The following is a 12,024-nucleotide window of genomic DNA, read 5'->3' on the forward strand; positions in this document are numbered from 1 at the left end:
TATCTCTGATTTCTGGATTTCTGTGATAAATTATCACAGTAACGCGGTATCGCGGAAGGAATTATCTCTGATTTCTGGATTTCTGTGATAAATTATCACGGTAACGCGGTATCGAGGAATACGTATCTCTGATTTCTGGATTTCTGTGATAAATTATCACAGTAACGCGGTATCGCGGAAGGAATTATCTCTGATTTCTGGATTTCTGTGATAAATTATCACGGTAACGCGGTATCGAGGAATACGTATCTCTGATTTCTGGATTTCTGTGATAAATTATCGCAGTAACGCGGTATCGTTGAATGATTTATCTTTGATTTCTGGATTTCTGTGATAAATTATCACAGTAACGCGGTATCGCGGAAGGAATTATCTCTGATTTCTGGATTTCTGTGATAAATTATCACGGTAACGCGGTATCGAGGAATACGTATCTCTGATTTCTGGATTTCTGTGATAAATTATCGCGGTAACGCGGTATCGCGGAAGGCAATTCAAGCTTCCGTAGTATGTAGCTACACACATACCAGTCCAATTTTTTGGGTCCCATATGTTGCCCCAAATGCCCACTAGGTGAGGTCAATACGTGATACGTGTGCTACGCGACGTGATCAGTTGGAATCGAGGAGGCCTCTCTTACCAGGATCGGAAAAGGTAAATTCTAACTGAACTTAGAGTATAAACTTTGTATGTAGGCATCCTGGTCGTTACAAATAGTCTTGTAAATAACATTTTGATGTGATCAGGAAATAACGGGAAAGAATGTTGCAACCTGACACCTGCCTGACGCTAGTCCGAGTAACTTGGACCCAACTTATCGCCTTTTTTAACATTTGGACATGGTCTGGCGATAGTCGCCAGACCATGTCCAAATGTTAAAAAAGGCGATAAGTTGGGTCCAAGTTACTCGGACTAGCCTGACATGCCTGACGCCAATTTTTTCCTTCATCTGAATTCCTGATGAGCATGATTGATGAGCTTGTACGTGTCAGCTGGCACTGGTTGTAGCCCCATAAATGTGACCAATTTACTGGACTAGGCCCCCTACCTCCGTAAATAAAGGCCACACTTCCACCTACTCCTAGAACTATGAGGCTCCACGTAGTGGAGCCTCATAGGTTCAGAAGCCCGCAAAATTGTTGTCAGCACAAAACACTAATTAAGTACAAAAACGTCCATCCCAAGCAGGCCGTTTTCCACAGAACCGCTGCACAGTTTGCCCCTAAACTCCATACAATACCTCATGACATACTCACGTTATGTGCACCCAACAAACATCGGTGGATTCTGTCTGTTTTTCGGCAAAAATGATGAAAAATATGCCCTTTCCGCGCTGAGCCAACCTAACACTTGAAACGAGCACGCGTGCAGAATGATCGCAGTTATTTTCGGTTCGATCGCTCGGAGCGCGCCGCGGGGGGTATGGTGTAGGAGCGGAACGATAGTATGCACATGCGTACAAGTGCAAGTACGTACCCCCCGCGGCGCGCTCCGAGCGATCGAACCGAAAATAACTGCGATCATTCTGCACGCGTGCTCGTTTCAAGTGTTAGGTTGGCTCAGTGCGGAAAGGGCATATTTTTCATCATTTTTGCCGAAAAACAGACAGAATCCACCGATGTTTGTTGGGTGCACATAACGTGAGTATGTCATGAGGTATTGTATGGAGTTTAGGGGCAAACTGTGCAGCGGTTCTGTGGAAAACGGCCTGCTTGGGATGGACGTTTTTGTACTTAATTAGTGTTTTGTGCTGACAACAATTTTGCGGGCTTCTGAACCTATGAGGCTCCACTACGTGGAGCCTCATAGTTCTAGGAGTAACTTCCACCTACTCCTAGAACTATGAGGCTCCGCGTGAGCGGAGCCTCATAGATCAAGAAGCCCGCAAAATTGCCTGCAGCACAAAACACTAATAAAGTACAAAAACGTCCATCAAAATGCAGCCATTTCACACAGAACCGCTGCACAGTTTACCCCTATACTCCGTACTTTATCTCTTGACATACTCACGTATCTTGTGCGGAACTAACATGGGTGGATTCTGTCGGTTTTTAGGCCAAAATGATGAAAATATGCCCTTTCCGCACTGAGCCAACCTGACACTTGAAACGTGCACGCATATGATCGAGCGATGATTTTCGGTTCGCTCGGAGCGCGCCGCGGGGGGTACGGTACAAGCGAAATGATAGTATGTGCATGCGTACAAGTGCATGTACCGTACCCCCCGCGGCGCGCTCCGAGCGAACCGAAAATCAGCGCTCGATCATATGCGTGCACGTTTCAAGTGTCAGGTTGGCTCAGTGCGGAAAGGGCATATTTTTCATCATTTTGGCCTAAAAACCGACAGAATCCACCCATGTTAGTTCCGCACATGATACGTGAGTATGTCAAGAGATAAAGTACGGAGTATAGGGGCAAACTGTGCAGCGGTTCTGTGTGAAATGGCTGCATTTTGATGGACGTTTTTGTACTTTATTAGTGTTTTGTGCTGCAGGCAATTTTGCGGGCTTCTTGATCTATGAGGCTCCGCTCACGCGGAGCCTCATAGTTCTAGGAGTAACTTCCACCATGTACAAAAACATGTCAAACTTTGTCAAATTTTTATGTTCACAATTAGGCTTAGTTTTTAGTTTATTTTTGCTTTAGTTTAGAAGCATAGCATAGTCAACCTCTTTTATTAGGAAACAGGTCAACTCGTACGCGAACCAACTCGTACGCGAGTCAACTCGTACGCGGATTGGTCAACTCGTACGCGAGACAACTCGTATGCGAACCAACTCGTACGCGTGCCAACTCGTACGCGAGCCAACTCGTACGCAAGCCAACTCGTACGCGAACCAACTCGTACGCGGGCCGTTTTAGGAGTGGTTTCGAGGATTGGGTTGGCATTGTTGGGAAGAATTTGGGAATAGTGTGACGGGTAGTCCGTAGTTCAATGTGTGACCGTTGTGTGTGATTGGGAGTGAACCCGTGAATGATGATAATAAAGTAACTGATTTTTGTAGTTAGACGAGTGTTGTATCGTTTTGTGCATACCTGTAGCCTTGTCACGTCAAATTTAATTCCATATATTAATGCAACGATGTACCAGTTGCATTTTTCGTGTTTTTTTAATCAATGTACCTGTCAGTCAATTAATTGTCACCATTGTCAAACTGACCCAATTGCAACGCTCTGGACTACCATGGATCTGTTCTCGCGGTTCGGTGTCCTAAAAGAACCGGCGGGTTTAGAAGATCAAAAGAGATCGATCAGACTTGTCAACTGCCTGTCACTCAACTTTCATTGTGGTTCACAACCATTGATCAATTAAAAAGCAGACACGCGGGGACATCCGTAGGCCTAGCAATTTCTATTTACAACTGAAATGCTTGGTATAACCATGGAGGTATAACACATAACACATCAGGGTTCGAAATTAGCGGTATAGCCCGCTAACCAAATGCTTGTCAAAACAGCGGCGGCCGGGGCTAGACAAACTATTCCTTTACCAGGCCGGCGTGCGAGTGAAAAATTATTGGGATACGGCAAAGATCAACGAACAGAAAGAAAAAAAAATCATAAAATTCAAAAAGGAAACCCCTTTAATTTGTGTCTAATTATCAACTGTTTTAAAGGATTAAATTATCTGATCTGTTAATCAAAAACACCAACAAAATTCCCTCAGAATTGCGCTTGAAAATACGCCATTTTGTATCTGAGATAAGAAATCTTCAAGCATCTTCAAGCTGTGGGGCGACTACGCGCAAGGGACAATCAAGACGTCGGCTCTCCTAGCAGCATGCAGCCATCTGCATGGACCAGCCCTGTAAACGAGGAAAGCACAACCAACACCAGCAAAAAAAAAAACCGGCCCTTTTCAGGGCCAAAAAAAACCCCAAACGGCCCTTTTCAGGGCCACACAAAAGAAAACCAAACGGCCCTTTTCAGGGCCACACAATTTCACAAAAGAGAATAGACAATTGCACTGTCTAACTGAAAACCCAATCGGTCCTTTTCAGGGCCACCACGCATTTGCAGTGATATTAAATAAAATTCAAATTTTTAAAAATAAATAAAATTCACCTCCCCATTGTTTTATTTTACAAAATATAATTTGGAGACATAATAATTAGGACTAAAAATTATCGGACCAAAGCTAAAAATTAATTTTCGGACCCAAGAAAAAAATTATTTTCAGGGCAACCTCGCATTTCCGGTGAAATTAAATAAAATTCTAATTTTTAAAAATCAATGAAATTCACCTCCCCATTGTTTTATTTTACAAAATATAATTTGGATACATAATAATTAGGACTAAAAAATTATCAGACCCAAGCAAAAAATTAATTTTCTGACCCAAGAAAATCGCATTTGACCCAAGAAACCTCGCATTTCCGGTGAAATTATATAAAATTCTGATTTTAACAAAAAATAAAAATCAACTCCCCATTTTTTCTTTTTTTACAAAATATTATTTGGATATATAATAAAAACTGGCGGACACTGTCCGTACAACTGTATAAGCATGCGTGATGCTATATTCCATTTTTTATAGTAGCTCCTTTTTATACAATAGACCTCGCAAATATCGGTGTTTTCTTGTCATTTTACTTGTCTAACCAACCAGCAATTGTACCGCGGCATACACAGGTTACAGCGATTCAATCATGCATTCTTTATACATTGTACAGTGCGGGGTGCGGCGGGAACCAATCATACTGGTAATCGCGAAGACAACTTCCCAATCAATCAAGCGAACTTGTAAAAAAAAAAAAACCGCAGAATTCTTCTCTAAAAAATCGCGAATGTAAGTAGCACTGGCGGATTCAAAAATCAACTACATTTAATTTGAAAATCTCAACCTTTCAGAAAAGGTAAAATTATGCCGACCTACCGTACCGAACCTAATTTCATCTGTCCATGTGAGCTAAACCAATCGCGTACGAGTTGGTTCGCGTACGAGTTGGTTCGCGTACGAGTTGGTCCGCGTACGAGTCGGTCCGCGTACGAGTTGGTCCGCGTACGAGTTGGTCCGCGTACGAATTGTCCCGCGTACGAGTTGGTCGCGTACGAGTTGGTTCGCGTACGAGTTGACCTGTATTCTTTTATTACTAGGCTAATCAGAAAGTGCTGCCTTTTTGAGATGTCTAACACATCCAATTGTTACTATTATTCATGTTCATTACAAAACCAAGCATGAAATTTAATCATTTATTCATGTGGAAGCCCATTTAAAGGTCATTTAGGTAAAAATTAAGCTGTGAGCATCAATGAATTATGCAGTATTTGTACACCTTGCACATCATTAAAATATTTAACAAAATTGAGATTGGGGAGAAAATGTCGTTTATTCAGGGCTAGGTCCCAGTCTGGGTCAGATCCAACTTTGCCTGGGGGGGGGGGGGGGGGGGGGCATTTGCAATATTTTTTTCTGCATGTCTTTCCTATTTTTGGGTGCGGAGGGGGGGAGGGGGTTTGATGCCTCCCCATATCTACTACTGATACATTGTAATTATTGTAATTTAAACTGAAAAGACACTAAAGTTACGTGTCTGATGTCTACCGGTAACTCAATCATAGAAAACATCTGTATAGTATTTACTAAACTGAGTTCATTTCAGTGGGTGCCGTATTTACAGGCCTGCCATATGCCTTTTTTTTTACAACTCCATTGCTGAAATTACACTTTTTTGTTTCTTTCGCATGGAAGCTGTGACTTCAAGGGGAAAAAATGTCCAACACAGGCCCCAAGATGGACTTTGTCTCAGATGGGACTTACTACGGCAAACACCAGGTGCGCGTCATGCAGCATCGCCGACGCGGCAACGTGCACGACATCAAGGAAGTGACTGTGGACACACACCTGTCCTTGGCTAGGCAGAGGGACTTCATTCATGCCGACAACTCGGATGTCATTGCCACAGACAGTCAGAAGAACACGGTTTATGCTCTGGCCAAAACCAAAGGGGTAAGGTTTTGACTTGAAGAAGTTGCATTTCCTTGAATGCGGGTTACACAGTGCATCGCCTTTGAAGTGGGCGACAAACGGCAAAGCCACCTCCAATCGCGTAGTGGGCACAGCAAAGCCTCCATTTTTTTTTATAATGTGTGTAGTGCACTGTGTACCTTTTTCCCCTAAATGAATCGCTAATTAAGTTATCACCCACACTCTCCAGAAGTTTGGAGAACTGAAATGCCTCAAGTAGCCAGAGATCAAGCATTTCAACCATTTGTTTTTGAAGCAATAGGGAAATTGAGGGATTTCAGAACTTATATCATACTGTCCGAGTATTATGTGCCTTTGAAAATATAGCATTTTGAGAGTGTTGTATACTATATAGAATTTGAGTGTTAATAATAAAAAGGTCGAACTATTTCCTTCATTTAAGAAATATTTTAGGATTACAGCACTATAGCCTGAGAAAAGAAATGTGGTCAGTCAGTAAAGCAGGCCTTAATTTTTAAGGAGCGCGAGCGCGATCGCGCTCCTTCGCGCTCCTTAACACGGTTTCTGGCGCGCGAATAATAGCGCTCCTGGGTAAATTTGTAAGCTTATTAATTGTCGACTCCAGTTTTTGTCTGCATAAAAGCCAACAGTAAAATCTTGTCAATCCAAATGTTATATACTTGATTTCTTAACTTGTCATCCCGATGTTTGAACGATTTTGTTTCAAAAAAATCAACAAATACATGGATACATCAGCCATTTTCTTTTCATCAACGACATGTAGCACGTTCCATTATGATCAAGGTTATGGCAGGATCGTCATTCAGACGTGCACCGCCGTTAAGTGAATAAAATGAAATAATAATTTCGGTTGAGATCAGTTTATAAATTAGTTTATAAATATTTATAATGTAAACCTAAATAAATAAACCTCCGATGAAGTGAAAACACAAAACAATTATGAAATGGATGGGCTGAGCAATTAAAACCACCTACTTTGTAATACCAACACCCCTATTTTCGATAAAATGGACGTGGCCCAAGCACACGTGTTGAGTGTGGTGCAGGCCCGGTGTACGTGTGTGGGGCGATCACACGCATAACGCGTACTTGTGTTGTGCGCGATCTAATATTGCGCAGCCAGACAACCGGGTAGGCCTATGTGAAATTACGGCGGTTTTCTGGAAGTTGTGATATTCCAAAGGGAGCCAGAGTTTTTGAACGGCATTTTGAATGATCTCCGGTACATCTACAAGAAAGTAGCGTTAATTTTTGACAAGTTTGAGTTGGAAATACCTTACGAAAGGTTGAGCTCATTTGTCCCACAACGATAGAGTGCAGAGCGATTTTCCGTGTGTCGACTACCGGGCTATGCGCCCGCAAGCGCGGCCGGTCAACAGGCCACCCGTGCACGGTGACATTGTTTGTGCGTAGTATCATTCGACATTTTGTAATGGCGTTACTTGTACATTTCTGTGACCTTACTTTCGATCCTTTTATTTTTCGTGCCCAAAACCAAATATTCATATAATTATTTTCCTTTTCTATTTTACTAATTTTGAGGATTTATATGACAAAAAAAAGTATTTCTTTGACAGATGTATGACCGGACTTAAATTAAATTGATTTTTTTTGGGGGGGGGGAGGGTGCTCTGGGCTCTATTCATCAATTTGGATACAATTTAGAACCCCTCAAAAACACGGTTACACCACATGATACATATGCAAATTTAAACAAAAACAGGTTTTTTGTAAAGTTAGTAAACCAAAACAATTAAACTATTTGATAAAAAAAAATCAATAAATAAAAATAAAATAAAGTGAGTATAATAAAAACGAAGTAAAATAGAACAAAATAAAAACACTAAAGAACCACAAGTCAACTCCAATTTGTTTTTCATTTTTATTTCCACATCAGGATGATTCACAAACAAGTAAAACTTAAACCTATTAAATTGACATGGATTAATAAGCACTCAATTTGTAGTGAACAGTCGCATCTGTTTCTCAATTCTGATGCAAGTGTGTGTGCATGATATGAAAGGCTTCAGGAAATGATTTGGATTCATTTTTTACTTTGAGCACAAAACATACAAATCGAGCTCCTCGGACTTCCCAGGAGAGCAATTTTGGGTGCTCAAATTGAGCTCCTCGGATTTCCCAGGAGAGCGATTAACTGAGCTCCACGAATTTCTAAAAATGAAGGCCTGAGTAAAGGCATAATAAGTCCTTGTAACTGTGATGCCAATTACATGTACTTCATGAATTATTTTTGGCTGAGTGTTGATCACTACATGTACGTATCAAATACAAGTTTTCTGCATGATTCATGATCAAAAGGTCAGGGGTTCAAATCCTGCTGCTGGCCAAATGTTGTGTCCTTGGGCAGGCCACTTAACCCCCACTTGCCTCTCTCCACCCAGGAGTATAAAAAATATTCTTAGTTGTTTCATGCCACAGATGTTGGTAATTATGATGGCCTGATGTGCCATATTGGCTCAGAACAGACTCTATTAGTACTATAAACCCAACCTAGCATTGATAGTTCTGATATATTAACCCAAACAGATAACGAGCCCAGAGCAGTTTGCCATAGACCTGAGCCATCATTTCCTGACGAGCTACGCGCAGGTTGTCAGGACTGAGATCTCCGTGGAGGAAACCCCCTGGCGACGAATGGACCAGTCCGGCATAGAGCACGTGCACGCTTTCATCCAGACGCATGAAGCCAAGAGATTTTGCACTGTGCAGCAGGAGAAACACGGTACATTCATCAACATGATATTTTCCAGTAATGGAATATCATAGTTCTGTTGACTCTATAGGGGTATTATAGTCAAGTCCGTCATAAGTCATCATAAGCCCAGCACAAGTCCATCACAAGTCCTCCAGTCCCAAGCCAACTCACAAGCTATTCAAATGAACTGTGACAAAGACATTCCTTTGTTATTGTTCATCCCCTGTTACTTGTGACCAGACTTGTGATTGATTTGTGATAGACTTGACTGCGCAACACAGTTCTGGAGTAGTTGTACCACTCAGAACCATTCCATAACACCAACTGCCTTGGCACTTCCCGGAAACTTCCCGGATCCTCCAAAATCCTCCACTGTGCAGAAACCAAATGGCAAGAAGCCCTGTGTATAGCACTAGTGGCAGGACAGTATTCTTTCCTTGGTCCTGTGAAAATACATTTTGAAGGTTCTTGGGTCAGTGATTTGACTGCTGCATTTCTTAGCAGGACTAGTCGAGTGAGTGAAATATTAAGCTGAACTCTTTCGATATGTTTGTCCAAAACATTCATGTAAACCTCTAATTCCCCAGGACTCCCTAAGGTGTGGGCAGGTCTGAGCGGGATGAAGATTCTGAAGACAACCCAGTCTGGATTTGTGGGATTTGTGCGAGACAAGTTCACCAGTCTGCCTGAAACCACAGACCGAGTCTTCTGCACGGCTGTTGCCGGCAAGTGGCTGTATTCTAAAGTCGCCGGGATGGACTTTGACAAAACTTGGTGAGAGCCTAACAAAACTTTGTGAGAAAGATTCTTGGCTGTACTCTCCTTTAAAATAAAGTCTGTTGTGTTCAATTTTTTAAATTACTTTGACATTTTTCAGTCAACAAGTTCCCGAGTCCAAACAACGTGGTGACTTCCCCTTTAGCTGGGGTTGAACTATTGACACAGAAAATCATAGCCAAACACCAGCCCCTGTGACGAGAACCGCATGCTTGTGTAATAACAACCTAGTGAGTCTAGCTGGCCTTGAAAAGACGGACTAATCAAAACATTTCATTGTGATGGTTAAGCCGATATTTTGGCTTGGTGTAAAATTTAGTAGGTGCCCTTTTGACCCCGAAATATCTGCTTATCACATACAGAGCGTTGAGGGCCGAAGTGTTAAAAGAAGAAAATAATGACAAATTCCAACCTGGAGCTGGGAGATTTCAATTGCTGTCATCACCTCACAAAAATATTTAAAAATTCAAACCAAACCAACTTCCTTTCTTTTTTGTAATTACGGGAATTAGAAATTGTTCTAAAGTAAAATATAATAAATAATGCCAAACTGATAATATAAAATAATTCTTAGTAACAAACCAGACATTTCAGTTGGTGCAAAAGCTCAACTGCCCAATTTCTTGTTTTCAGGGAAATTTGTAAGAATTGCATTCTGGATATCTTCGCTGGGCCACCAGAGACTGGAGTGTATTCCCCCTGCGTTCAGCAGACGCTGTACCAAGCAGCACAGCAGATGATGGCCAAAGTACCTCAGGTAAAAAAAAAAGATTCTTGCCTAAATTCCTTCAAAGATCGAAAGACTTTCTTCAAGTAGTTTACGAGTGACTGACAGACTTGCATTTCCAACCACTAGGCAGAGATCTTGAATGTGTTTTGGATTTTGTACGTTGTTCAGGTGGAGCAAGTGGAACTGGAGATGCCCAACATTCACTACTTTTTTGCCGACCTCAAGAAAATCGGAATGGAGAACAGTGGAGAGGTAAAGTTGAAGTAGCATTGTTAATCACAATCACTATTACCACTACTTGTATCTGGGATACATCTCAAACACCTTGGAGTCCATCCTCAGACACTCAACAGCCCTCAGATACCTTAGGACACCCCTGGTAACCCCGAGACATCCCGACACCCCATCTCTAAGTCATCTCTAAGACACCCATCAAGTAAAATGTACCTCCAAGACGGCCCCCGACATGCTTCAGAGTGCTACTGAGACACCCCAATGGCCCTCGGATACCCCAAGACACCCAACAGATGCAGGACCCCTCGAATACCTCTCAGAAACCAAGATACCTTTAGAATACCCCTTAGACAGCCCAAGACATGCCTTCAGTTCCTCAAAGACCCTACATGCATCGCTTATACTCCTCTTTGATACCCCTATGACTTCTCCAACCCTAATACATCGCTTCAACAGAGCCAATGAGACAAAGGCACATTCATAGTTCAATCTTTTTTTCAGATCCTGATGCCAACTAGCGAACCACATGGGTACATCCGTGCTGCTGTCCGTCGCTCTCCCAGTTCTCGCCTTTGAGGGGTCAGAGGTCAACATAATAACATCGTCCACTGGAAACAGGTGCTCTAAGCAGCCCTAGGCCTATTCTAAAGATAATAACAAACGGGTTTCTGTTTGTGGCTTCCTTTTATTTTCTTCATAAAAGTTAAAACTTTATTACCAGTTTAAAAATTATTTCTTTTTCAGTACTCAGCCCACCTTTTAAAACTTTACTAGTTAGCGGACATGAATTTTTGGTATCCACTGCAAACACGTATGTACAGTAAAGAAAGACACTGTCTTTCAAAAAATCCTGATTTTTTTTACATTGGCTTTGGGGTGTCAACCCTCGCCAAGAGTGCTTATATTTGTTGAAAAAAAAAAAAAAATTCAGGGGAAAAGTAAAATAATTTTTTAAAAAGTGCTTTCAAACTTGTGACTTAATGTTACAGTCGAAAGGGCCCATAAAATTTTATTTTTTTAATGTAATTCTTGCAAATGCACCTTTGTGTCCCATTTAACCTTATTTTCAATTTGCCGTTTTCAAGGGTATTGTGGTGCCTTTTTGGTTTTGATGCTAATGCAAATTTCCATATTCATGAGCAAAAGCGTGATGTCATATCAGGCAGAAACCTCAATGTTGCAATTGGTTTGTGCACCAAAAGTTGCAATTGGTTTGGACATTTCGCTTTTGGATATTTCGCTTTTGATAAAAAAATTTCTTCGTTGATTCGTTGTTGTGTTAGTACTTGGTAGTAAGCCAATGAGCAAACTTTCTCATCAATGTTATCAATGAGCAGATTTTTGGGTTCACATTTGTACACAAAACCCTTAAACTGAACAGTGTCTCCCTGAAATGACATCACGGCAACAGTGCCCTCAGTTGTCCAAAAAAGCATAGCAAATTTTAAATGTTTAATAGAAGTGCACTTTTGAATAAAATAAACCAAAAAGGGATGTCAAATAGTTTTCATACATTTAAGAAGAGTAGAAAGTAGCACAAAATGTGTTTCTCAGAAAAATTCATAAATATCCGTTTTCCTTCCAAGAAAGGTACAAGATATGTTTTCACTTCCAAGG

The 12,024-nt window shown here is 41.4% G+C and overlaps 1 protein-coding gene across 1 annotated transcript; it reads left to right on the forward strand.

Moving 5' to 3' along the window:
- The first annotated feature begins 548 nt into the window (after positions 1-548).
- Positions 549-11,638, forward strand: LOC119734231 (uricase-like). Its single transcript, XM_038207602.1, has 7 exons — positions 549-654; positions 5,693-5,950; positions 8,498-8,693; positions 9,254-9,440; positions 10,077-10,200; positions 10,342-10,425; positions 10,909-11,638. Exons 2-7 carry the CDS (start codon positions 5,714-5,716, stop codon positions 10,981-10,983), a joined length of 903 nt encoding a protein of 300 aa, XP_038063530.1. The 5' UTR covers positions 549-654; positions 5,693-5,713; the 3' UTR covers positions 10,984-11,638.
- The last annotated feature ends 386 nt before the right edge of the window (positions 11,639-12,024 follow it).

This window comes from Patiria miniata, unplaced genomic scaffold (genome assembly GCF_015706575.1).
Source record: "Patiria miniata isolate m_02_andy unplaced genomic scaffold, ASM1570657v1 HiC_scaffold_27, whole genome shotgun sequence".
In the NCBI taxonomy this organism is placed as follows: domain Eukaryota; kingdom Metazoa; phylum Echinodermata; class Asteroidea; order Valvatida; family Asterinidae; genus Patiria; species Patiria miniata.

What these genes read in the sequence shown, in the direction of transcription:
- LOC119734231 (XM_038207602.1), top strand. Translation starts at nt 5,714, where the DNA reads ATGTCCAACACAGGCCCCAAGATGGACTTTGTCTCAGATGGGACTTAC. An exon ending in TGTGCAGCAGGAGAAACACG is followed by an intron (nt 8,694 to 9,253) that starts GTACATTCATCA and finishes CTAATTCCCCAG; the next exon opens with GACTCCCTAAGGTGTGGGCA. An exon ending in TGATGGCCAAAGTACCTCAG is followed by an intron (nt 10,201 to 10,341) that starts GTAAAAAAAAAA and finishes TACGTTGTTCAG; the next exon opens with GTGGAGCAAGTGGAACTGGA.